The 27150-nt window shown below is 50.7% G+C and overlaps 2 protein-coding genes across 4 annotated transcripts in view; both read left to right on the top strand.

Moving 5' to 3' along the window:
- Positions 1-6439, top strand: part of LOC108542574 (uncharacterized) — a 44122-nt gene extending 37683 nt beyond the window's left edge. For both annotated transcript variants that reach the window (XR_001889308.1, XM_017892647.1), the window contains exon 2: positions 3989-6439. Coding sequence is in view for 1 of the 2 variants with exons in the window: in XM_017892647.1 (XP_017748136.1) it covers positions 5564-6436 (873 nt within the window). In the remaining variant the exon portion in view is untranslated. The remainder of the gene's footprint in view (positions 1-3988) is intronic.
- Positions 6440-7388: 949 nt separating this feature from the next.
- Positions 7389-27150, top strand: part of PAX5 (paired box 5) — a 201429-nt gene continuing 181667 nt past the window's right edge. The window contains exons 1-2 of one of the 2 annotated variants that reach the window (XM_017892648.1): positions 7389-8690; positions 21904-22069. In XM_017892648.1, coding sequence (XP_017748137.1) covers positions 8645-8690; positions 21904-22069 — 212 coding nt within the window. In that variant the 5' untranslated portion in view covers positions 7389-8644. Of the gene's footprint in view, positions 8691-14965; positions 16156-21903; positions 22070-27150 lie in introns of those variants that run through there. The other variant, XM_017892649.1, reaches the window with a different exon arrangement.

Consider the following 27150-nt stretch of genomic DNA (forward strand, 5'->3'; position numbering starts at 1 on the left):
AAAAGGCCAGATCAAGTTCTTCCGTGTGGATTAAAGGCTTATTTCTTCAGTGTGACTTCTAGCAACTTGAGGCAGGAGGCTCTCCTCTCCCTCCAGGACTAAGCACAAGGCTGTCTTTGCTGAATAGAATTGAATTAAAATGAGAGGAAGGGGACACATCCATTACCCTTTGGTAATGGATGCTTTTTTGTCAGATGGTTTTTTGGTCCTTTTGGGGCAAATCAGGAATAGTTTGTCTATATGGCTGCTGGTACTTTGGGGATCTGGATGTTGCCAGCCTCACAAGTTCTAGTTCAGGGTGTTTAGACAGGTGTAGACCTGGTGAGTGGGGCAGGGGTCAGTGAATCACAGTGGCTTAGTTCTTGCTCTGAAAAAGCTTTTAAGCCATTGTTTCTCAATGGATGGTCCAGGTACTTCCTGCATCCGACTCACCTGGGGAAGTTACTAGACATTCAGGTTCCAAGCTCGGTCCCATAGCACTACACCAAGCTCTCTGGGGCTGGGGCCCAGGGATCTGCATGTGATTCTTCTCACACTGAAGTGCAGAAGCTACTGTTATAAGGGAACAGAATGACTTACTGCCAGTAGAGCTGGTGCCCAGAGGATAAGTCCTGCCCATGGGAGCCAGGAAACTAGGAGGAGTAGTGAGAACTGGACACAGACACTTCATCTCCAACCCATAAGGTAATAGGAAGGGTGAGCTCAGGGCTATGTGGCCTGAGCAGAGAATGGTGGCCACCAGCTGTGGCTCTGGGGGGATCTTTACAGCCTGAGAGGATTTGGTAAGGTTCATGAGGAGCATTCCAGGCTGAGGGTGGTTGGTTTGTTTTTCCAGACAGGTTTGTGAGGGAACTTTGTGTAAACTTCCCAGGGGAGAAGGTTAAAAATAAAAATCCCAAAAAACTGATGGAGAGTAACCTTCCCTATGTTTCTCTCCTTTGGTCCTAGGGCCTTTCTCTTACCTCTTCCCTTTGGCCTGTGGGTCCATTTACTCCGTATAGTAAGGGGAGAATATGTTTTAGCTGCTGCTCTGACAATCTTCATGTGGTACGGCAGGGGCCTGCCCACCCTAGCCATCTTCCTTCCTTTGTCCCATTCCTCAAACCACTGTGAATTCCTTCCCTCAGAAGCATTTGTCATTCCTACATTGCTCCCAAACCCTTGGGCAGCTCTTTTTTTAGCATTTTGCTTGTATGTTGATATCCAGTAGCCTCTTCTGCAAAGTGCAGATCTTAATTATGCCATCTGTTCCTTATTTATCTAGCAAAGTCCTACTTACCCTTCAACGCTCATCTCGGGTCACCCTCTAGAGATGTCTCCTCCAGCCTCCCCCTTTCCAGAGTCTGGCTTCAGTACCTTGCACAGTTCTCCCAGATCTCTCTTTGCTTACACACACCCTCACTCTCTTACCATCTAAGTTGAGGCCTGTTTCCCTTCTGGACAGTTCCTGGAGCTCAAGTGGCATTGTACTGTGGCTCCTAACCCAGGGCTGTGCACCCCTTCCCAGGGTGGCTTCGAGGATCAAAGGATGTTGTGTAAGGCTTGCGGAAGGCATCTCTGCAAACGTTCTTGCCCTCCTCCCTGGCTCTCATGACAGGGGAGGGTACTGAGCTGACTTGTTAGGCCAAGCGGTCAGGGAACTCCAGCACCTCAGGCTTTCTGACTGGGTCTGGAGAAAGAGTGGAGGGTTATTCGCTTGGGGTATGTGGTCCTTCAGGACCAAGGAGCATGACCTGCCTCTTGCTACCCTCTCCCCTCCATGCTAGCTGGGATTCAGCTTCAGCCTGGGTGGCCAGAAGGGGCAGAGTTTTCCTCTGGGTCTTGGAAGCTGCCCCAGGTGGTATACCCAGCCACCCAGACTACACAGAAGACCTCAGAGGAAACGGAGGAGCAAAATGCTCACTAAATGGGCTTTGGTGAAAGGAGCCAAGACAAAACCCAGCTCTGTGCTTAATTAGAAAGAGTGTTTAATCCCTCCCCCAACAAATGCAGATTGCCCACAAAGGAGAACAGGAACCCAGTGGCCAGGAAGACCCGCAGCCTTATGAAGAAGCACTTTGGGCTGTGTAGGGCAGCTCCGCTATGATCTGATACAATGACTATTGTCAAGGAGGGTTGTTTTCCATGTTTTGTATCCTTTTCTTCACATTTTCTTTTGCTACCTAATTTCATGCATCAGAGGTCAAAAGACAAAAGGTCAGGCCTGGTTTAGAGACAGCAAACTCCCCACCACCAAGAACGTGTGTCCAAAAGAGCGCTTTGAGGCACCGCCTGCAGACACCGGCAGGTTTTCATCCCCGATTCTCTTTTGTCACTTCATGGGGTACATGAGTCTACATGCAAACTGCATGAGAAATGAGACACCAACTGCTGTACCAAATTAGGAAAAAATTAACTAAACTGTTTCTATCTCATACCTTGTTTATAAGAATTTGTACTTAACAAGGAAAAGCCCATCTTGGAACTCTCAGTCGGCTATGGTAGAGAACTTTACACACACACACACACGCACACACACACGCGTATGTATGTAAATATGTACATACATAAAATATATATACACATACACACATATATCCTATAAAAATAAAATCTGAGTACATATTTCTTAAATGTTTTGCTGGGAGGATTTATAAAGATCTGTCCAGAAAATTACCAATACTTGTTCTAAAAATTGTTTTAGTTGAAAGGATAGCAGCATTTCAGTATGAATAATTTAGCATGATTATTTTGGTATGTATTTAGTATGAATATTTTGTCCTCAGACTGCAAATGTTTTCAATGTCTCATTTTGGATTCTTAGGTAAAAGATTGCCAGAGTTTCCTTATGTGATAGGTCCACACCATGTGTTTATAATGAGGATACAATGTCATGATTTCCCATTAGAAATATTTTCATGATTTGGGGGAAAATGACTTTCTGATTCTATGTTCATAAGCTCCTCATATTAGATATTTCAAATGGTTTTCATCCGACTGAAAATAAATTAGGGGATATTTTAATTTTCTTTGTGTAGAGGATTTTTTTTTTGGTAGATTTGCATTCAGTGCCAGAAGGCTCCCACCCCCAGTACAAAGTGAAGGAAAAGTTAAGGCTTTGGAAGTGTCTCTGGTGATGGCTAAACACTGAGACTGGCTTCAGGGCTCATCTCAAAGGTGCTTTGGCCCAAGCGTGGCTCATCTTTTCCATCTTACTCTGGGCTGGGTTGCTAAAGATAGCGAATCAGCAGCAAATCTGAAAGATTTTTAGAGCACAGTTTTATTTCCGGCACATTCTCAAATCCAGACTTCATATCCTGTAGTCCTCTGACCTTCCCAAAAGACTTTCCTCCCAAAAGAAAAAATAGAAATCAGCCCACAACCTGCCCTGAGGCTGAGGTATTCACTTGGCGATTTGCAGGTTCACATGGCAGGCTCCAGGGAAAGCACCCCAATCCTGGGGTGATCCTCTCCCACAGCTCTGAAGTTACTACAGAAAAATGGAGAATGAAGTAAGCGAGAATATTAAAGGGCCTACTTAAAGGCGCGCCTCACTTCCGTTTAACACTCTGATCTGCGTCCAAAACTAAAAGAATCCTTTAGCTTGTGCGCTCACCCTCACTCAAAATCGCTTGTGAAGTAGGCTCTTTTATGTTCCAATACTTCATGGAATCAAATTATATCACATTAAAATGTTATTAGTTTAAAACACATTAAATAAATGCAAGTCTGGGCCAACGCATGAATATTTAAAGCTCACATCACACGGTAAAATAGAAGAAAAGGGGGTGAGGAGAGCTAACAGAACATCGTATAAGTACTGATAGAAATAAAACATCCTATGTGCAAACTTTCTTTAGCAAAATATGGTTTTATTACTTACACTTATTATGGTATTGTTAAATTTGAAAAGAAATATAAAGAGAAATGAACTGATTTACACTTGTTTTCAATGTTAAACAACCAGAATGCCAGTAAATCTTTTCAATGCCCTATTTTGGATTCTTAGGTGAGAGTGGATTGCTGGGACGTGTTGGCAAATTTTAAATACAACTGATTGCCTGTTTTCCATATTCATATATTGCGAATGTAACTCCAGGAGAGTGAATTTTATCTCAAAATTCTCCAAGAGTTGCCTTCATATAGCGTCTCTGTGCATATGCATACGGCATACACTTGACGTCTGCCATGTGTACCTGTGCGCTGGAAACCAGTCGTGGAACTGAATTGAATTACTGGATTTGAGTTGAAATGAACCCATCCAAACGACCCAGGTCTGCGCTCTTTGAGGCTTCTCTCAGTAACATTTCTAATGAAAGCAAGAAAAGCGGTAAAGTAAAACAACAACAGCAACAACCCACCATGAGCCCCAGGTTACCCGAACACAGACCCATCGCGTATTCTAGCGCAACACAAGTATTTCCAGGTGGCGAGTCGCTGGCACATGGTGCCCCAGCGAGCCAGCACCCGGAGCTCGAAGCCCTGTATGCGCAGAGGACCCCACTGCCAGCTGAAATGGGTGTTTTGACCCAAACCAATCCTCAGCTCCTTTCCGCCGCGGGCGCCGCCTGAAACCCCGAGGCTGCTGCTGGCCCGCGATGTGCGCTTTTTGCGCTTTGCGCTGGGGAAGTTGCAGTTGGAGAGGCGCCCCCATCCATCCCGGCACCGCCCCTAGGCAAGCCCCAAGTTTATACCGCAAGGGACCAACTCTCCGCGACTCGGCGTCCACCCTCAATGCTGACACCGTTCAGGCCGGGCAAACGAAGCAGGGCGGGGCTGGGCATTAGGGGCGCCGCCTGCCGAAGATGCGGTACCACGTGCGCGCTGTGCGGACCCCGAATCCTGTGAGTCCAGCTCCGGCCACAGGCTCTCGGAGAACTGGGCCCTTAGCTTTAGGGCGGGGCCTCTTCTTTGCCTCCTGCCTGGATGTCGGCTCCCACTCACGCTCTGCGCGAGCTCCGGAGCCGAGCCCCAGTGCCAGAGTCGTTCCCTGCGGCTTCTCCCAGGACTCGCACAGAGGGAGGCCCAGCGGCGGACGGCGATGGCCCAGCCTTTGCTAGATTCCGGGCTAGGCGTTTAGGGAAGAGGGGCACCGGGCCGGAACTGAGCTCCAGTTCGGGCTCCAGGAGCCCTGGAGCCCCCCACGATGTTTCCTGGCTGAGTTAAAGAGCCCGACCTTGGCCCCTCGCCTGGCAACGTCGGCCTCCCCCTCCCTTGCCCTCAGCGTCTTAGCTGGAGGGAAGCTCGCAGCGTGCCTAGGCCAACCCCTTCTGCGTCTCTTTTCTTTTCCTGTCACTCTCTGTTTTCGGTTTCTGCTTGCTCCTTCTCACAGAATGCCAGAGCGAGCAGGGGCCTGGAGGAGTCTCCGCACCAGCCCCCTTCCGGGGCCTCCAATCTGCCTTCCCCACTGTCTAGTCTCCCCGTTCCATATTTCTTTCTGTATAGACTCTGCTTGTATTTCCTCGCCGATTGAGCCAGCATGTGTCTCTGCTTCTAAATTTGCCTCTCCTCTTGTCCCTCGTGTAACATTAAACAAAGCAAGGTGTGCTGAGCTGGAGAAGTCCTAGCAACGTGGACAGAAGGAATGGCTTATTCCGTCCTCGGAACATTTCCGGTCACTACAGTTCGGTTTCCCCTTGAGGCGGCGCCAGCGCCGGTTCCGCCCCACAGGCCACTGCTACGGAGGCGCCCGCTCGCTGTCTCGCTCTCTGGCGGTGTCTGCGTGTGTTCGGGTGTGGGCACATGTATCTGTGCTTGCAAACCAGGGCGGGCTCTCCGAACCGAAAGCTGCGCGGAGTTGGGTTTCTGGGATTCTAGGGCTGCGGTCAAGGGAGATGGGGGATTTTCCCGGGATCCCGACGCCCATCTGAGCCTAGACTCCCCGCGTTACGGCCCCTTGTCCAGTATCTCTAGGGCCGCAGCGTCCATTCCGTGTCCTCCGAAGTGGTTCGTCACCTGCTCCGCTGCGGGGACCCGCCCCTTGGGCCAACGCTGCGGGAGTCCGGACGGTCCGAAGCACGCTGTCCAGGCGCAAGGGGAGACCGACTCACAGGGGACGGGGTGGGCAAGGGGACGGCGGCTGGGCCTCGGTACCCCGCGAGGGGGGCTCTGTGATTCTGACCCAGCACCGGCGCCTCCGGGCCCGCGAGGTTTTGACGACCAGCGGGCGCCCCCTCGGGAACCACATTTGTTTGCCTCTGGTCTCCAGCGTCCAGAGCGCGATGCGGCGGAGCGCGGCGAACCCACGATTCGTGATGCTTGGCCTGATCCTCTGCCCTTCATGGGTGTGGGCAGGAACGGAGTAGTGGCTGATGTCCCCTCCCTAATCCCAAAGCCCCACAAAAGCCAAAATACACATGCAAACTCTCACCAAAGCATCTCACAAACACAAAAACTAAAGCCAACACATGAAAACATAACCCCAGCCCCTATCAAAACATACAGCTCAAAAAAATAAAATCCAAATCGAGGGAAACAAAACACACACAACACGAAATTCCCTAAGGCAGCACACACACAAACGACACCCACTCACACCAAATCAAAACACATGTAAACACCGCGGAGAAGGAAAAGCCTTACAAACGACACACAAGAAGACAGCCTGCAAAGACAAAGGACAAAATCACACAAAATCAAAACTCACCCCAAAGACCAGGACTTACAGAGCAAAACCCGCTAAAATCAATCCCACGAAAAAACAACACGCAAAACACCCGAAACAAAAGAATCTCCCATGGATAAATGAAAACTCACAGAAAACAAACAAAAACAAAACAAACCCTCTACATGGAAACAACAACAACAACAAAACACCAACACCCCCGCCCCCAGCCCGGGGTGAAATGTCAATTCCAGGAGGGCTTTTGATCTCCGGGCGCGGACAGGCCGCACCTCCCAGGCGCTGCCTCCCGGCGTGGGCTGGGGCTAGGCTGCGGAGGGAATGAGTCGAGCGCTCGGAGATGGCCAAAAATCAAATTGCGGGGTAGGGACACGGGCCGGCAGGCTGCAGAGAGGAGGCGGCGCTGGGGAACTGCGCAGACCACTTGGTGGGGGGGCCGCCCGGGAATCCACAGCCACATTTCCGATTGTGGCGAAATCTGCTCAGTGGATATGTGATGTCCAGTTGCCGCCGGGGGCCCCCCTTTCCTCGAGCTCTAGGCTCTTCCCCCTAGGTTGCGACCCAGCCTCGTGACCACCCCCTCCAAAAAACAAACAACACTCTTGCTGAGGACGATTCACTCTCCAAAACTGCCATTGTCCGGCGGGCCAAGAGTCCTCCTACGGAGCGCTCCCCCGCCCTGGAGAACCTTTCCCCTGCGACCACCCCGCTGCAGGGCCCCACAGGCTTCCAGTGGCCAGGTCCAGCAGCTGAACTAACTCGAGACTGGGGAGGGGCACAGGGAAGGGAGGCTTGAGCCTGGGCCGAAGAGAGAGGGCTGGCCATGCCACACCTCTGCCCGGTCTCTCTAGATCTGATTTCCTCTCTGGAATCAAGTCCTGGGGCTCTGGGACTCCACAACCTCTCAGGGCTCCGGGACAATGCGCTTCCATTTATGGGCCGGGGTAAGGTGTCTGGAACTCTAGTCAGTCTCCAGGAGCTACTGAGATGTTCTGCTCTGCCCGGGTGCTCCAAAGCGGAAGCCCGGATTTCATCTCCAACATTTCACAGCTTAACCTCCATGCTCTGGGCCAGAATGGAACTTGATGTGGGGAGGGGTTCTGGGACCAGGAGACTGGATGGGACCTGGGGGCTTTAGGGATCTGGCGCTGCCCTAGGGTCAGGGGCCCAGCAATAGACAGGGCCCCAGCAAACTGGGGTGGGGGTTGGATGGCTGGGAACCCTGGGGTCGGGCGCCGCCCTAGGGGTGAATCTGAGTAAACCGGAGCGTCCCCTCTGTGCCTGGCAACACTGCCAGCCTTTGCAACCCCTTTCAAAAGCACCTGCGTGGCCGAGCAGTTAATTTCTTTAAAAACAAAAACCCGGCCTGCGCCCGTCTAAGCATCGGGATTTGCACATGGAGATGTCACAGGCCCCGCGCACAGCGCAGAGGGCCGCGACTCCCAAGCGAAGAACTTAATAGAGGGTGCGGCTGCGAGACCCGGGCTCCCGGGCTCGGCTTCGGTCTGCCCCTTCCCGTAGGTGCGCTGGCTAGCGCCCGGCGCAGTCTGAAGCCTTCCTTCCCTCCCCCCCAACCCCTATAAAAGTCTAGGGCGGCGCGGCAGCAGCACTGCTGCTCTCCCGGCTTCCCGCTCTACTCTGGCCCGGCCCGGTCCGCCACGTCTGGCGCGCTGAGCAGGCCAGGCAGCGCAGCGCCTACCCTTTCCTCGCTCCGGGCCGGCTGTACGGGGCGGCGCGCTGGGGGCGCGGCGTGTCTGGGGACATCTTGTGATGTTGGCGAGAACAGGACATGATCTCACATGGCGAGAAGCTCTTTAGTTCCTTAATCATTTCACGGTGCCTTCGGACGCTTTTTTTCCACCTAAAACGTTTAGTTTCAGCTCAGTGATCAGCTACCCCAGCTCCGCGGGGGAGCGGAAGGCTTGAATTATTCCGACCTGTGAGCGGCCCCTGACACCAAAAGAAAAAAAAAAGAAAAAAAAAAGGCACAAAAAAGTGGAAACTTTTTTCCCTGTCCATTCCATCAAGTCCTGAAAAATCAAAATGGATTTAGAGAAAAATTATCCGACTCCTCGGACCAACAGGACAGGTAGGACCGCGATGCGGGCTCCAGACGTGCAAACTCCGGGACACAGCCAGGCCCTGGTCCCCACGCAGGGTGACCCTGGAGGAGGAGGGGGTGCCCGCATTTTCGTAGAGACTGTCTGTCTAACTGCGGCCTGTTTGTTATGTTTTTTCACCTGTCTGTTCACACACTTCTGCATCAGTCCAAGTATCTGTGAGTTTGTTTGTGTTTTTCTGTTTCTGAATGTTTATGCTGGTGTCCTTCCGGGGGTCTGCAAGTTAGGGCCTGTGTGTTTATATAAGGGGCTCAATGTGTGCCTGACTGACAATAAGTTTGTGTGTCCCTGTATATGTATTTTTAAAAGATATAAAAATATATGAGTTTGTGTCCAAAAGTTTGTTTGCCTGTGTGTGTGTGTATCTTTATACCTGTGAGGTATTCGTGTGTGTTTATAAGTTAGTATTTGTGTGTATATTCTTCTAGGTATCCAAAATGTGTGGCTACTATGAGTGTTATTTATGTAATTGGGAAATATCTGAGTGTACATCCACTATTTTAATGGTCTGCGTTCACCTGTTATATCCCAAGTGATTTTGGAAGTGAGAAACAGGTGGCTACACTGACCTTTCCGTTTTTGGATGTCAACAGCTGTCCAATGCATAAATGCCAATGTTCACATTGTGTCTCCAGGCAAACTCCTAGACGTGAGTCTGGGGCCTATGGAGACCCGTGGTGTTTAGCATGTGCATAGTAAGGCCCAGTTTCCATTCTATTGGGAGACAGAACCAGGAATGAAGGTGTGAATTCGGGGCATGTGCCTCTTGGTGTGCAGTGGGCACTGTTGAGGCTACCATTTCTACAAACAAGTCTCCTGTGGTAGGCACAACCTTGAAGGTGAGAGTGGACACCTGTGGGGTTAGTTGTGACATTTCTAGGGACCCCCAGCCTCCCTTCACTTTCACCTAGATAAGCCTCTGACACTGGCATGTGTATTTGTGTACACACACACACACATAAACACACTGTGTCCTCAGGTTTTATCCTGTGGGTGCCGCTCCAGTGGAGCACAGTGGGTGGGTGCATGTGCATAGTCTGGGCATTCAGCTCTGGTGCCTGTGTGCACAGAGGCCTCTCTGGCATAGGTCCCCATGTACCTCCCACAGGCCTGAGAAGTAAGTAGCAGGATGTGTTTATGTCTGAGAGGAGATATCAGAGACAGTAGGCCTCCATCTGCCCTGAGGCATGAGTCAGGTTTGGGGGCCCTCTTTCACTCACTAGACCACTGTGAAACTCCCGCACAAACACACTCCTGGCCCTGGCAAGAAGTCCTTCCCCCATCCCTGTGCCCTCTGAGAACCCCCACCTCTACTCTAGCCTCAAATACAAGCCTAAGAGTAAAAAGGATAAACTTAGACCCCAAGCCCAGGACAACTCCTGGGACATAACTGTGTTTCCAAAATCTAGCTGAAGAGAAGTGAGGGCAGAGATCTGAGGCAGAAGAGTGTTTCCAGGATGAGGGCTCAGGAAAAGGTACCTGGAAACCCCTCTGCTCCATCCTCAATTCTCAGAAGGCCCTTCTTCCTGGCAGTGGGTTTCTCAGCAGATGGGCTTTCAGAGAGACCTGAGCCTGGAAGTGGGCGTTGTGTATTTGTTGGGAATGAGCCGGGGATGTGTGAGTGTTGTGGAGAGGGTCTCTGTAGTCCTCGGGCTGGCTCTCCCGACAAGCTGTCTAGAAGAATGTAATTCATGACGGTCGATGGGCTCTTTGATTAGTTCAATCGCCTGAATAATCGTTTAATCAATAAAGCATTTCATTCCTCAGCACAGTTGGACTGGGTGGGGCTTGGGGTGGGGTGAGATAGGGGAGCCCTAGGCTGGCCAGGGCTTAAAATCTAGCGAGCCACGCCCCCTCCTCACTGATGGGTTGGGGAAGAGCTGCCTGCCTGGAAAAGGGCGACAGTTCAAGTGAGACTGCACTTCCACCTGTCCACTCCAGCTTGGGTCAGGGCTGGAGAAGAGAGGGAAGCTGAAAAGCTGTCCACGCTGGTGCTCAAAGGGGTGTCCAGGTCTGGTTCCTATGAGAGCTTCTTCCTTCTCCCAACTTCTAGGTATTTCATGGGCCAATAGACTTCCTTTTTCTTCCTTCAGAACCATATTCCATTTCTTACCCCAACCTCAGTTTCCCTATCTGCCCAATGGGGAGGGAGTGTGTCCTTCTGGCTCTAAGCCCATGATAAGGTCAGGTCAACACTAAGCAGGGAGCCACTTAAGGACCTTCTCCTCTAATGTCTTCCTTGCTGTAGGGAAAGAAAACAGAGGTTCAGAGAGGGGCAGGGACTTGTAGGAGATCATAAAGCATGAGTAATGGAAGGAATAGGAATGGAAGGTGACCTCTCTGCCCTTAGACCTCCTGTTCCTGCTGGGAGAAGAGACAGATTCCCCCCTCTCTCCATGGACTCCCTTGGAGAAAAACTACTATCGGGCAAGTAGTAGTCTCTCCTTGCCATGGGAGCCCTTGTGTCCTTAGGCCCAGGCAGATTTGGATGGGTTGAATACTTTCCCACTGGCCATTGGCATCAAGTCTCACAGTTCTGGAATGAGCCTGGGATGGAGTGATAGATAGTAACAAACCCCTATCCATGAAGCTTCATCTCACAGAGCCTAAGAAGTCACATCTCAGGGTTTGTTGTCTGTATTAAATAAACTGGGAAGCAGAGACTTTAGAAGGGGCTGCTGGTCTCAAGTATTTGGGAGAAAGAGTTAGTCCCAGCGCCCCTGGCCTGCAGAACATGCTGGTAATGATAACACACCCCCACTAAGGCGGTTTTACGTGGTTCTTGAAAAACCTGGTTAAATTCTCATTTTTTCTCCTTCCTCTTCAAGAACTCCTGAAAACAGAGCCAAGTCAAGTAGAGCAGACTCCTGATCCAGGGACAGGAATCATGCAGGAATCTGCCGTGCCTTGACTTTCTGTATAATTTCAGGTCAATTTCGTTCCCTCTGATACTTAATTTTTTTATTTTTTAAAAATGAAGTTTAGAGAGAACTCAATGGGTTGAGACAGCCATGCTGGCAGCATCCCTGATCTTTCCAGAACTGAGCAACCAGTCTGAGCCCTACTGGGCCTCACGTTGTCAGAAGCAAGAACAGGGAAATGGGCTGCACCTGGGTTGAGGGAGTCGATGTCAGGCTAATAGAGTACTGTTAGCAGCCCCCACATCCTGAAGCGGCGGTAATGCAGTGCGCTGGGAGGCGAGAAAGGGAACGCCGGGAGGGGGTGTGTCCCCAGTGAAGCGAGGTCTCTGGCTTCTCAAACATTATTCTCAATGGGCTGTCTTTCAGTACTAAAACTTTCAAAGGCAATTCGGTTTACATAAATGAGTTTCGTCCTGGATAGTTTCCTTTCGCGGTCTCCTGTCCCCAGCGCCTAGCATAGGGCCCGGCCCAAAGCTCTGCTACTGGGAGAAAGAAAGGGCATCACTGTAGATCACAGAGGCCCGACTACGTTGAGAGCCGCGGTGAGACCAGCTCCGCGCTAGTCGTGTTCTCCTGGACCAAGGCTGCGGCTCGTGGGCGTTCAGAGACAAGACTGAGACGCAGTAGCCCGGCTCCACCGTGGACTTGCTGTGCAGCTTCGAGCTAGTCACGTAACCTCTCTGGGCTGTCGTTTGGTGACCTGTAAGGCTGGGCTAGGTGATCACGGTATCAGGTCTGGTCGCGCCTTTTGAGGTTGGAACTTTCCAGAGGCGGCCCACTTGGGCAGTGATGAATCATCCCCACCCAGGGGGAAACTCCTTTCCCCAAGAACGCCGCGAGGTGCGGGAGGGGGCTGTTCTGGGTGCAGAGGTAAGGTGGGTCCTGTGTGTGCCACGCAGCAGAACACTGTCCTGAAGCTGAACACCTACCGTGTGAAACAGGGAATCGGCGCTACTCCTGCTCGGGCAATGCCCTGGGGCTTCTATACAAGTCTCACTGGTATCCGAAGGAAAACCTGCGTGTGCGGGCATATTCCAGCCGAGTTCTTCGATTTGGCAGCATCGCCCCTCCCTCACTATCCCGAGAGCGGCTCTGGAGAGGCCCTTTTGAGAAAAGTTTCCAGCCCGCAGCCTTTCTTCTACCCCGGACTTGCTGTGTGACTTTGGACAAGTCGTATCCTGCCTCTGGGCCTCGGGTTCTGCACCTGTGAAATGGAGAAAGCATAGCCTCGGAACCCTTTTAGCGCTAAGATTCTAGAGAACCTGGGTTTGTAGGCCTGAGCTCAACAAGAGAGGCTGGGGGTGGGGGTGTCACTGGCTGCATCCCTCAGGGCGTCCCGCACTCCCGCCTCTCCAGTAGGTGTGCAAGCCGCCATGTTGAGTCTGAGCCGAGGATCTGAATTCTGGTCATTTCCGACCCACTGGGCGCCATCGGGTGAAGCCAGTGCGGGAACTCTATTCCATCCCTGTCCCTCTGTGCTGTTGCGACCTTCCTGCTCCAAGGCCTGGGGTGAAAGGGGAAGATCCGGACAGGCAGGGTTCCAGACAAAGAAGAGATAACGCCGCCACTCCACCCCAGCGCGCACTGCAGCCTCCTGGGTCCCCAGAGGCCCGCCTGGGGCCGTTTTCCGCAGCTGTGCCCTGGTGGGGGGTGGGGACGGGTGTCAGCCCCGGAAACTTGTCTACTGGTCAGGGACAGCTGGGTGTGGAACAGGGACAGAAGGTGGGCCCAAGGGTCGACCCAGTGCAGGAGTTTGAGAAGTAGAGCGTGAGTAGAGAGAAGGCAGAGGAAGGCAAACCGAAGCAGAGAATAAAACAAGAGGATAACCTAGGAATACTCCCATGATCACCCTGTACTCTATCTTCCTTACAAGCCCAGTCCTGGAACAGGCATCTCAAAGCCCTTGTTTTGGTGGATTTATGTTTAATATTAGCGGAACATCACTCCTGAAATACAAAGTGAGTCTTCAGACCACTCCTGTGGGTTGCTGGGGGCAAGGGAATCCTCAGCGTATTTCTTGTGCCAGGGCCCAGATGACTCACAGAACTAACTATAGCTTCCTGGGTGAAGAATGACTATCACATGCTTCCTTTTCAAGGTCCAGTTTCTTTGACTGTTGTCTCAGAGCCTTAAACCCCACCAAGAAACGGACTCTCTAGTCAAAGATCCTTTCTGTAGCAAGAGAGTTCTGCTACAAATCCATCCATTTTGTCTACATGGGGACAGGAACTTCCTCTGTAGACGGAAGGTCGGGTTTTCCCGTCAGCTGGAAGCTGCCCTACTGTAGCGCGCCTGGCTACTTTGCTTGACCCTTGCAGATAGAATGCCCCCGCACACCCGCCCGCTTCAGGGGCCCTTATTAGCCCTGGACGCGACTTGGCTCATTCGGTTCTCAAGAAACTTTGAGCTGGGTGCGGAATTACTCCAGTGGACAGAAGCGCAACACCAGCTCCCAAAGCGTCTGGCAGTTCTTGATCTGAGGCAGGAAAGAGGGCCAGCCACTCTGCTTGGGCAACCTGGCCCAAAGCCTTAGCCCCTCCATCCAGGTGCGCACTGGTGCGCCCGAGTTACTAACTTTAAAAGAGTGTGAGATATTCTCGCCCTTCCCCCAACGTCTCTGCCTTTGGGTAATGCAGCATTGAGGGCCCTGCAGGTGGAGTGAGGGAGGAGGGTGGACGAAGAGGAGCCAGTGGTGGTTTAGTAGGTACCTGATAAAATTAGGAAATAAAATTAGGAAATATTTCTGTGGAAGGAGCCTTCATTAAAATCTAGTTAACCCCACTCTGCCCATTTTACAGATGAGGAAAGTGAGGTCAGAACTGGCAGATATGCACACACTCCGATGCACACACTCCGATTCCATCACGAGCCTGATGGTGCTGGATCTCTACTGCGCTCCTTGTCTTCCTCCAACATAGATTTTTTTTTTTTTTTCCTGGAGACTTCCCCCATTCTCACCCTTCACTCAGCTGCTCTTAAGCCCTGAGAGCGTCCCAGGATCCCAACGTCGCGGTGGGGAGGTCGAGCCCGCGTGGGACCCGCAGCATGGCTCTCCATGCAATGCGTGGGCCCCCTTTCCCCTCCCCACAGCCGCGATCCACTAGGCCTTAGTCCAGCGCGTTTGTCAATGAACGTGGCGCCGCCGCCTGGGCCCCGCCCCCCATTCTCTCCCATTGCCCAGGTATCCGCTAATCAGGCGGAGCCCGTGGGCTGCTTAGCCAATGGGGCGGTGTTTCGGGCCAGGGCCGGCTGCCGCCACTCTGATTGGCTTGGTGGAGCGTGATTGGCAGATTAGCTGCCGCCCCGCCCCCGCCCGGAGGGAGCTGAGCCCCGGGCGGCGCTGTCCACACGCAGCGGGTCCTGAAAGCGGCTCCGGGGCGGCGCGGTGGCGCACTGTGAGCGCCGAGCAGGCGGAGGGCTAGCGCCGGCGGCGGCGGCGGCAACGCAGGCAGTCAGAGCCGGCTGCGGCTCCGTCTCAGCCCCGGCAGCCCCGGCGGCCTTGGTGGCGGGGACCCTCTGCTCTCTCCTCTGTTCCTCACTCCACGCTTGGGGCAGGTACGGCGGCCGTCCCGGAAGAGGCAGCGGAAAGACAGTGGAACCAGACCCACGAGGGAGGGCGGCGGGGTGCGAAGAGTTGGTAGGCACGAGGTAGACACCCCGGCGAGGAAGAGTCCGTCGCTGGTGTCCCCGTTCCTGGTCCCAGCGATGGGCGAGCAGCGGGGGCCGCGGGAACTTTGAAGGCAGCGGGTTTCAGGGTTGGAGGGCTGCACGCTCCCGGGGACTCCGGAGTCGCGGCCCCAGCGTCAGGGGCGGAAGCATCTCCAAACCCGCAAGAACCCCGCGCTGCTGTAGAGGAAGTTCTTTGCAACTTCGTCCGAGACGTCGGAGAGCCAGTTGGAGAGAGGCTGAGGGGAAAGTCTGAGCCCCAGAGACTCGGAGAAGCAGAGAAAGAAAGGATCTGGCGGAGACCGAGGGGTCGAGGAAGGACCCCAGAGGCATCGAGGCCGCGGAACCAGCCTGGCAGCCCCCGGGTCTCGCTGCCCCCTGAGTGAAGTCAAGGGCCGAGTGTTCCGGCGGCCTCCTCAGAGCTGCTCCTACCCGGAGCCGGGGGCTGCTGGCTGTCCCGGAGGCGGGCCCCTACGCTATGCCCCCGAAGCCGTGGGCGCCTTGGCCGCAGCTACCCCGGGCTGGGCCCGGAGCCGCCGCTTGAGCCAGCCAGGGAGGGAAGCCAGCCGGAGTTGGGCACCCGCTCCTAGCCGGGCTGCGCTAGCACCATTTCCCGCCTCTCCGCGCAGCTCCCGGCGGTCTCCAGCAGGGAGGCTCTGAGAGAGACCCCGAAGCTCCAGCAGTGTTTTCTGAACCCAGCTCGCATAGTGCCTGGCCTAGTGGCGCGGCTACCTATCCGCCCTGGGCAGCCCCTTGGCGCCGGGAGGCGGCGGCGTGGGCCGGCCTGCAGTCTGGAGCGCCCCGATGGAAATACACTGTAAGCACGACCCGTTTGCATCCATGCATAGTAAGTAGGCGGCGAGCTCGCTTCTCTCACTCTCCCGCCGGGACCGGGTTGGGGGTGCCGGACCGTGGGTCAGGTACTAAGGCCAGGAGGATCTTGGACCTCTGCAGCCGCGCAGCCAACTTTGCAAAGTGCAGGGATCCCAGACAGGGGACCTGAAACAACGCGCTTGGCCGCCGGGGCTGGAGCACCTGGTCCGGGAATCCCGCCTCCGGCAACGCGTAGCGTGGGCAGCCAGCTGCAGCCTTTCAAGGCTCCGGCGGCGACATTTCAGCTCTTTCGGAGAACCCTGGCTTGGACCCGTAGAGGGCTCCGGGCCAGGCCAGTTGGAGGGCAGTAAGTTGTAGGGAGAGGTCAGTCCGAGTCTCAGACAGCGCCCCACACCCCTACTCCGATGGCGCCTTTTTCAGCCACGGGGCTGATCCAGACTGGAGCTTGGAGGGAAAGTGGGGCCCTGACTCGTGTCTGTATGTGTGGAGGAAGAGGTTGAGAGCTAAGCGAGGACACTGGGACTAGGGCTCCAAAGGTGTCCTGGAGTTGAGAAGGGGGCTTTGAAAAATCAACGAAGTAGCGGTTTCTGAGTTCAGCTTCTGCTTAGGAGCTGGCCAGTTCATACAGAGACCCTTAAAGACCCCATTAGGTCCTTCTCTGCAGGACGTCTTTTCTCATGGCTTCTCCCCTTTAAAAAAGGAGGATAAGAAAGCAAAAAGAAAGAAAGAGGAAGCCAATTATTCACCACGCAGACACCCCCACCTCTGAAAGATGCAGCGTGTGTAGGAGACGGGAAGGGTCATTTTGGGCGAGGGCAAGGCCGGCCTGGCTCCCTGGCTCGCAGGGATCCTGCCAATTCACCCATTAGCACAGCCTCCTGTGAGATGAGCGCTCCTCTCACGGTGAGTTAACGCCGGATTAGATTCGGAGATTTCAAGGAAATTCCAAGTGGAACGAATCGCGTTTCCTTTCTGTTTGCTGCAGAGCCAGGCTGGAGGAAGGTGCCAGGCTTTGGCAGCCTCCGCTCGGGTGCCGCTCGGGGTCTCTGCGGGCTGCAGGTCAGGGAGTTGCTCCCGGGCTAGAAGCCCTCCCTGTGCCTGGTCCCCCCACCCCGCGCCAATCCCCCCCCCCCACTCCCGCGCCAAAGCCTGGGATCCAGCTTTCCTAGTCGCAGGTCCCCTATTTAACAAAGGCAGCGGAGACCCGGCTGGAGAGAAGGAGAGCTTCCCGTGGCGAGCATGTTCGTGTCTGCCACGGAGTGCTGAGTGGTCTGGCAAGCAGGGGAAAGCTTGTCTAGGCAGCCAGGGCTGGCTGCGGGCAGCTCAGTTTCTCTTTGTGTCAATTTTCTGAGTCTGAAGTAATCCCCCAAAGCAGTGGGGAGCTCTGTGCAGAGGAACTGCCCATTCTGGTTCCAGTCCAAACGATTCCTCAAGGTTTGGGGCCTGTGACCAACTGGTTTCCAGTCTGTGGTGACCCCAGTGCCCTCCACAGCCTTTTCCGGCTCGAACTCCAGCCTGGCTCTGGGGAGGCTCTGATCTCGCAATGGAAGCCCAAAACAAATCAGTTGGGGAAATGCTCTGAGAGGTGGGCAAGCCCTTGGCTCAGCCAAGGAGCAACTATGGGGACAGATGGGGAGCACCAGCCCCTGCGCTTCTCTGCTCACCGGTGGAAATCCACAGGCCCTCACTGTGTCCTTCTGCCCAGAGCTCCGTGGCCCTGAGGTTGTGCCCTAGCTCTTGGGGAGATAGCATCAGACCTGGTGGTCTCTCGGCTAAGCATCAGCGTGGAGAAGGCAGCTCCTTTCAGGTGCGGGTTAGCCAACCACTAATGTCTGTGCCTCCTTGTCCTGGCCATCAATCTACCCCCTCCGTGGGAAGTGCTCCCTCCCATTTTCAGTCTCCCTGGCAGCACAGTGGGGGCTGGGCCCCAGCCAGCCTAGCTTCCAGAGCTGGTGCAAGACCTTGGCTTCTCTGGAAGCACTCTCGGTTCTGAGGCCCAAAACTGTTTTCTTGCACAATGTAGGCCTGCTCTGCGGCCCCAACTTGCTAGCAATGGGGAGTGGGGGGTGCAGTAGATCCTGGAAGGTGGCTGAGGTAGTAGAGGATCAGATCAGGTCCCACCTCCTCACCTTCCTCCTGGCCCTGTCAGTTTCTTCTTCCTGTTACCTCTCCCTCCCTCCATCCCCCTACCACTGCTTCCGCCCACCACTGCTTCAGAGCCGGATAGCTTCTTTGGAGAGGGGCAGGGGCTTCCAGGAAATGGCCTTCTGAGTTTGGAGGAGTCCCTACCCACTATTCCAGGCTCATGATTTTCATCAGCACAGTAACCTCCTGCTCTCTTCCTGAGCTGTTTCCCTAGGTATCTTTACCAGTTATAAAACACTTATAGCCAGTGTCCTACCTGAGGGTGGCCTAAACCTTCAGCTTCACCCATTTTACAGAATATGATATTGAGGTCAGAGAGACAAAAGGACTGACTCAGGAAGTTCACATTGGCAAAGCTGGAGCTGGTTCTTGGGTCTCCCTGACCATCTGACAAAGGCTTCAGAGGGTTCACAGAAGAGGAGAGGGAGGGACTCAGATTCCAGAGAGAGGGCAATGGGTATACACACATGCAAAGCTCTCTCTCTGTCTAGTCTAACCGTATCTATGTCTACTGCCTGACTTTCCACATGTGTCAGTACCTATCTGTGCATTGGAGAGTCCATTAGGGAGACTTCTTCCCTGCTCTTTCCCTGTGCCCCTGTTTGCCTGTCTGTGTACCCCTTCATTCTTTCTGGTGCATCTAGGAAAAATTTTAATGATCCTATGGGGTCCCTGGAGCTCACTTTGTGGCTGAGTCAGCAAAGACCCTTTCCCCAAAATCGTATGCTCAGCCATGGTCTTTGGTGATGTTGGGAGGGCCTGTGGTGGGTAGCATGTCCTTATCAGGGCCTGAGGAGCATCTATGGAGGCCAGCCCTTTCCAGACCAGAGTCACAAAGGCCTCAGGAGCCTCTGCAATTCAGTCTTTCTCTCCTCACTCTCCTCCAAACACTGCCCAGTCTGCCCTGTCCTGTGGCCTGTCTTTTTCTTTTATCTGTGGGTCTGTTTCCTGGTCTTCACCTGATTTGTTTGCCTCTGTCTCTGTGTCAGTCCCCCCTTCACGGGATGAGTCCTTACTTAATTGGAGTCCGTAGGAAGTACAGACTGGGACTTGGGATGTCCAAGACCAGAAAACAAAGAAATCTTCAGACTTCTCTGTCTAGAGAAGTCCCCTGTCCTCCAGAAGCCCCTTCCTGGGCTTCCTCCAGTTTCTCTTCTCGTTGCCTCTCGCTGTGTGCCACCTTCATCTTTCTTTTCTTGGCCTATTGTGGCTTCTCTATTCCTTTTCCCTCTCCTCTGCCTGCCTAACCTGCTGCTTCCTTTCCAGGCTCTGTCTCTCCTGCTTGTCTATCTCATTCGGTTCCCACTCTTTGCACTTCTCTCAACACACCTCTTTTTTCCTCTTTTTGTTCCCCATCCTGCCTTGCCTCATTGAGACTTTGGACTTCACTTCTGACCAGTTCCAGAGTAAGTGGCCTTCCTCACGCCATAGTTGTAAACCTTCTCACCACCACCCTCTAAGAGCTCCATTGGGTGGGATTGTGATGGTGGAGAAGGCCAAAGGGGCTTGGAGACCTTTCAAGGAAGTTGAGGAAGGTAAGAGGCTCCCAGGTCATACCAAGTCCGGTGTCAGCTGTGGACCTATAGATGAGATTGTGAAAGAGCATTACTAGCTCAGCCTATGTGGTCAAGGGTAGAGGGTTTGGGACCTGCTCTCACCTTGAGAGACCAGGCTCTAGGAGACCATTAGGGTTTTTCCCATGATACAAAACAGCCTGCAGTGCTTACAAATGTCCTGCAGGACAGCTTTTGGAATTTAAGTCCTCTGAAGGTTGCCACTGTGTTTTGGGCAGAAAGTCTCAATTGTCAGTGACATAGAGAACAGACTATTGCAGATGGACCATAATAACTGGACTCCCAGGCCATATCAAAAGTGTGCTGGGTGTTTAAGCTTCCTTTGCCTGCCCTTTGTTTTCCCAAATGAGCTTATACCAATTTTGAATTCATTTTCTTTTACTTAAATCCAGCCTGCTCTTGAAAGATCTGTACAACCTTTTTAAACAGGTGTTCCCAGCCCCAGAACAAAGCCTTCTGAAGGCTCTTGACCAGGGTGGCTACAGTCTTTCTGTTTTAGAAAAACTATGCAATTATGTTTCTAACTGCAAAATCCTATTTGGAATGGTTTTCCTTTTTCTTATATCTGGAGTGTTTTAGAACAATCAAAACTGAATAAAGATCATTTTGAAAATCAGAAATCCAGCTTAGAACTGGAACTATGTACTTCAGTTATCTATAAAATTGTGTTTTTCCTTGAAATAAGCCTGAGCCTGGACATTTTTGGGAAATATTCATGGGAAACTTGAGTGGATTGCTTGGACAGTTTTTAAGAAATACGTTATATTACGGGGGTTTTTGCTCCCTTTATTTCAGATTTGTTTCATGAACCTGGGTAGTAGTTGAGTACTGGGAAGAAATAACTGAGATGAGGTGGATATTTCATGTTTTAGAGTTGGAGTGTATATATGTGTGTGAGACCTTTGAGGTCTTTCCCTTGAACTGTCCAGTCCTAGCCCAGTCTCGGTTCAGGGAGTTTCTCCTTCCTTTGCCTCTGAGCTGCCAGGAGCATCAATAAATGCTTTGACTTGGCTTTGGGCTCCAGTCTTCAGCAACGTCAGTGAGTGACTAATTAACAGCTGTAAAGTCAATGATGTTGCTGCATTGGATCGCTCTGTGTTTACTGGTTTGGTTCTTCATTTACTTGGGTCCTTGGGTCCTTCCAGTTGGACCTTGATGTAAGAGAAGGGTGGAGGAGGCACTTTCTCAGACTCCTTTTACTTAAAATCTATGCCAGGACCCTTGTAAAAGCTGGGACTCAGAGGCTTTTGTAGGTTTCTTTATTTTCCCTGCACCATAATAAAGCTGTTTGTCAACTGCAAAACATTGTAAAAATTCCAGGGAAACTCCTTTATAACAAATCCCCATGCCATGGAGTGGAATGTGCTATGTGTAGAAGATGCTATGACCCATTTCTTTTGTGTGCTTTGAGAAAGCACAGTGGTCAAGTCTGCATGTCAGCCTCACCTTCTTAAGGGGAGGGTTTTAAACAAGGCAGTGGTTGATTTTTTCCTCAGTACTCTGCAGATGCTGTTAAATTTTTTAAAAATTCCTTAGCCCTTAAATTAGATTGCTGATTTAAAAAATTTCCCTGAGATTTATGTTTATTGGAGTTGTTCTTTTCACTTTTAAAGACATTTGTTAAAAGGAAACGAGTTTTATTTTTTTCCTCTTTAAATGTGATGTATTTTAAAGCATAGTTTCTCCCCAGGATCTTCCTTAGACCTCAGCATCACATAGTAAGTTGTGCCCATTTCGTTTACATTGAGGTCTTCACACATTTCATTGTTTAGAAAAATTACGGGGAAAATGCTAATAATAGTATGGGGATGTTTGCTGTTAATAGCTCAACAGACTGGCTGCAGATGGACAAAGGCTAAGATTAATTTTAAAATGCAATCTGGGGACTTCGTGTAGTTTGCACGATTGGACTCCAGGCGCAAGACATCCAGCCTGCCGGCCATTTGTGATCAGAGGGGCTCTGGGTCCTCACAGCGGTGCTTCTCCTATGTGACTGGTTCTAACCACCCTTTCCCTTTCCTTTTGTTTCTGATCTGTTTCAGGACATGGAGGAGTGAATCAGCTTGGGGGGGTTTTTGTGAATGGACGGCCACTCCCGGATGTAGTCCGCCAGAGGATAGTGGAACTTGCTCATCAAGGTGTCAGGCCCTGCGACATCTCCAGGCAGCTTCGGGTCAGCCATGGTTGTGTCAGCAAAATTCTTGGCAGGTAAAGGCAGGAGCTCAAGGCTTCCCTTGATCTTTCAAATAAAGACCTGACACAGGACCCAGCAGCTGTCCAATATGACAGTATCATAGTGAGAATCATGGCGGCATTTTGTTTCACACGCAGAGCGCTTTAGAGTTTGCAAAGCCCCAATTCCAAGTAGCCCTGGGAAACCCCTGTCTCTAGTGACATGTGGAATAGGGTGACTTAGTCAGGAGGGATGACATGTTTTCTGAAAGCCTGGTGAATTGTTCTAAAGAACTCAAGAGAAAGACGTTCTTGGGAATTTCCCTTATACATCCTAGGCGAGGCCGGGTCCCTGAGTAGGACTGGTTGGAAAATCCTTAATATCACATAACCAGAGTTCAATGTTTCATTTTAATGTTTTTGAAAGCATATTCCACTTTTAAAAGTCAGCCATTATTTTCAGTTTTGGGTTATTATCAACCTTGTTATGTTGGGCTGCAGTATTTTCCTTTTCTATGTTTTTATTTCCATTGTAGTGACAAGCATCCAAAATATAAGTTAAATTAGAGAGAAGGAAAAAAAAAAAAAAACCCAAACACCAACTTTCAAATGTGACATTTGAAAGTTGCCACTTGACCTGGTGATTTGCTGCAAACAAAATAGTAACAATGAGGCTTCTCCCATAGGGCCATGCAGCCTTTTAGCACTCCCGTTTATTTTCTCAGTGGCCTCCGCATGATCCAATGAAGCACATTTTAAGATGAGAAAACAAACCTAGAGAGGCAAAGTGACTGACACAGGTTTGTCTAGTCAGGCAGTACCTGGGTTGTGATGACACCTAAAGGACCCCTAGACCATGTGGGTCTCACCATACCCCCGAAACAAAGCCACAGGTTTGTTTCTGGGCATGTGATCTTGTTTTAGATCTGCCCTGGCAGGCAGGAGCTTTCTTGGGTTTAGCCGTTCAGTGCTTTCTCACTATTTCTTTCCCCGGGTCAGAAAACAACCTTTGTCCTGTAACTTGCATTATGGTTTGAGCACAGACGCCTGAATAGGAAATAAATATTTTGAAGTATGTCAGTGACATTGTGACTTTCTGCTGGCTCCTTCCCTTTCATCTGCTGGAATTCAAGAAATTCTCTCAGATGGAAGGAGCAACAGCTTCTAATAACCTTGGGGAGGCTGCTTGGTTGAGGCCAAGGGAAGAAGTTTTAGGACCAGGGGTCTGGCAGCTCCTTTGGGGACCTTGATCCCAGGGTTCATTCCTCATCCTTCAGCCCAGTGCAGGTTAACTGAGCTGTGGGGGCTGTGGGCTTCACTCCTGTTTAGCACTCAGAAAGCAAATGAACCCCAGAGTTAGGGGGCGATTGCAGGACATTAGCACGGTTTTCTTGTTAGATGGTTGTTTTAGGCAGGCGGATGGGAGCAAGAGAAGAAAAGTGGAAGACAGAGAGATAGAGAAAAGAAAAAGAGAAAAAGAAGACAAAGAGAAAAGAGAGTGATTTTAAAAGGCAGAGAAATAGAAAGAGATAGATAAATGACAAGACAGGAGAAAGAGAGAGAGAGCACAATATTTTAGACTATCTCAGCATCAGACTTCTAGAGCCAAAAGGCTCCTAGATATCTTTTTGTGGAGCCTCTTCATTGTACCGAGAGAGAGAGGGAGAGAGAAAGAAGGCCTTTCCTTTGTTTTTGCTGAGGCATCTTTGCTGAGCCGACATTTTGCTCACTGTTTGAAATCTCAGGGCAAGATACTGAGCCTTTTTCAGAGGGGACATCCAAACACGGGGTGCTCATGTTCTGGTGCTGTGGAGCCTCTAAATCTCCCATGGAGACTGAGGGGGACAAGGACCCTTCCAAACCCAGCGAGCAGCCTCCCACAGCCGGAATAGATTTGTCACTAGGTAGAGTGGCACTCGGAAGTTATGCGCCGCTCCGGTGCCTGGCCGTTTAAGTTGTCAACAATAAATTGGAATTTCATAGCTCATTATTTTCATAACTAAGAACCACAGTGGACAAAATGTCACTCTAATTAGAACTGCCTTTTAAGAAACAAGTTCAGCTCTAAAACAGTGTAACTGGGAATTTCTGAACTGGGGTTTTAATCCCAAAATTTTTTTTTTTTTTTTTTTTTTTTTTTTTTTTTGGTCACCGATGAATTTGATGGGCACACGAGAGGTGACAGATTGTAGGAAGAGTGCGATGTGTGGTGGCTATGGTTTTCAGAGTGTGTGGCAAGGCAGGCAAAGTCCCCGGGGCACACAGGGACCCCTGTCATCTCAGGAAGGTGGGCGGTCTGCCAGGAATGTGGGCATTCAGTCTACAGAGCTCAAGCCTTCGGAGGGGCTTGAGAGGCGCAGCGCAGTGGCATCTGAGGCCGAGTTAAATTCACCCAGGGCCTGGCTGCTGTCTTTTTTCACTGGAGCCTGGTTGAGAGGTTCAGGTCATTGGAATTGGGTGGTATGTTACACAGTAATAAGAAACACTAGGGATTTTAATCCACTGCACGTGCTCTTTATTTTATGTTTTGCAAAGCTTGTTCTCAACCGTCTGTATTTCTATCTTCAAAACAGCCTCACAAAGCAAACAGGGCAAACATTCTTCTCCTATTATATAAATGGGAAAATTGAGGCCTAGAGAGGCTAAGTGAGTTGGCTAAGATCACACAGAGAGTTAGCGTCAGAGCCACCTACACCTCTTGACTGCTAAACTAATGCTATTTGCACCGAAGGACATTGTGTGTTGGTGACTGCCGTTCGTCTTTTGTCTGTAAGCCAAGGGGCTGCACGGCTGTTTTGCTGAGATGAAAGGATAGTTATTAAATCTGAATCCTCATTTGACACAGTTTCGAGTTGGGTTTCAGGGGTGTCAGGGTTGCCTTCCAAGTGCCTGGCCCATGTGTCAGTCAAAAGGACGACGGAGATCTCTCATGTCAAGGCCGCAGCCTTCCACAGTTGGCACTGCTCAGGTGGGATGGGCAGGTAGCCCTGTGTGCTGCCGCCCACCAGCCATGTAAGTTGGGGCTGGGCTGGGGGGGCCTTCAGCCTACCACCCTCTCAGATTTGCTATGTGAATGTTGCAGTCCCATTCAACTAACATATTTTGAGTATCCAGGACAGGGTTGTCTAAATGTCCGTAACCCCTTCCCTGAGATTCTGACTGTCCTAACAGACACTCGGTGACTATTGAGTGAGTGAATGAATGAAAAATGCATGTGAAAATGCCTGGCCTGGTAAATAGTAAAGTTCTCGGCAATTGCAAGGGATCATTATTATTATTATTATTTAAAATTTTATAAGCAAAGCAGCAGCTTGCTCTAGCAGGAAGAGCACTGAATTTAGAGTCAGGTTTGAAAGCTGGGACTGTCCCTAACTATAGAAGGGAGTTAGGCAAGTCACTTAGTCTTCTGATCATTTATTTTTCCTTCTATAAATCCCTGTGGCCTTGCAGGGTTAGTGTGAGGATCAAGATAATTCGAGGAAGAGCTCTGTAAACTACAGGGTGCTGTGGCTGAATTATAATTAGTTGTGTTATAGTAAAAAATGACTTTACATTATAAAATTGATAGGAGAATTGAAAGCTGCAGAGATTGCTGTGTGCCTTGATTTAGGGTGCTTTTCTAGACTTCTGGCTTTTTTTGGATATTGTTAAAAAGTTGTTTGTGAGTAATAACTTTTTGGCAATTACAGAGAAATTGCTGAAAGCAATTGTTTAGAAAGAGGGAAGATAGGTTGAGTTTTGCCTTATGGTCAAAATTTGTAAATGACTCACTCTTTTCAATGAAAAATAGACATTTCACTATCACATCACTGCTTCCAAATTATTTCATCTCTTTTAGGATATTCACTAACTTGGCCTTACCCAAACTTACCCAGGCTGAGAATTTCAGCATCTCTATAAATGTGACCAGGCATCCTGGGTAACATTTTCTACCCATCTCAGAATCACCTCGTTCCCTTGCCTATCATCAACTCTTGTGAGGTTTAAAAATTACTAGTCATTTAAAAAATGTCTTTTTGGTTTTTTAAAAAAGATTCAACTGCAAGTTAATTTTCTTGGAAAAGGAAATCAAGAATTCTTCTGTAAATATTGAGAGAGACATCCAGGGATGGCTCAGATTCAGAAAAGGAATCATGTCATTTTTTTTTTTTCCCGCCTGAAATGATCTTTCATGGCACTCTTCTTCTTGGTCTCGGTTTTACTGTAAAATCCTGACATCCTATTTTCCTTAATGAGCAAATGCTGATAGCATGGAAATGTCCTTAGAAACAGCCATTTACCTCAGGGGAGGTCCCTGGAAGAGTTGCTGTGACTTGTGGTTGGTTTTCCGATTGCTTGGGTTTTGATTTACCACACGTATTTTCAGATAATTCTGCAATTCAACATTCCTTTTAATTTTACACCAAGATTATTATTTTTCTCTTACAGAAAAATAAGTTGCATTTCAGGGGACAGTTTCATACAATGCTGGAGATTGTGCTAGGGCTTGGAAGAGCTGGCAAATCAAAGGTGTAAGGTACCTTATTGGGGAAATTTTAGTTCAAGAGGCTGGGCCACAGCCCTGGCTTGCCCATTTGGTCTTGTGTGATCCTAGGAAAACTGTTTAACCTTGATGAATCTCTGCTTTATACCTGTAGGTCAGAACCTTTTCATTTATTTGTTCATTCACTCATTCATTAATTCAAAGCAATTTATGTACTTTAGAACTGTGGGAGATAAAACGGGAAAACTGACTCAAAAGTTTTCTGTAAACTATAAAATGGTAGATCAATGTGAAAGAATTTTGTTAATGCTTAGCCAGTGCTGTCCAAAAGAAATACAATGAGAGACTGGCCGGACGTGGAGGCTCACACCTGTAATCTCAGCACTTTGGGAGGCCGAGGCAGGCGGATCACCTGAGGTCAGGAGTTCGAGACCAGCCTGACTAACATGGCAAAACCCCATCTCTACTAAAAATACAAAATTAGCTGGGCGTGGTGGCGCATACCTGTAATCCCAGCTACTTGGGAGGCTGAGGCAGGAGAATCGCTTGAACCCAGGAGGCGGAGGTTGCCAGTGAGCTGAGATCATGCCATTGCACTCCAGCCTGGGCAACAAGAGCAAAACTCCATGTCAAA

This window comes from Rhinopithecus bieti, unplaced genomic scaffold (assembly GCF_001698545.2).
Source record: "Rhinopithecus bieti isolate Rb0 unplaced genomic scaffold, ASM169854v2 scaffold_22453, whole genome shotgun sequence".
Taxonomy (NCBI): Eukaryota; Metazoa; Chordata; class Mammalia; order Primates; family Cercopithecidae; genus Rhinopithecus; species Rhinopithecus bieti.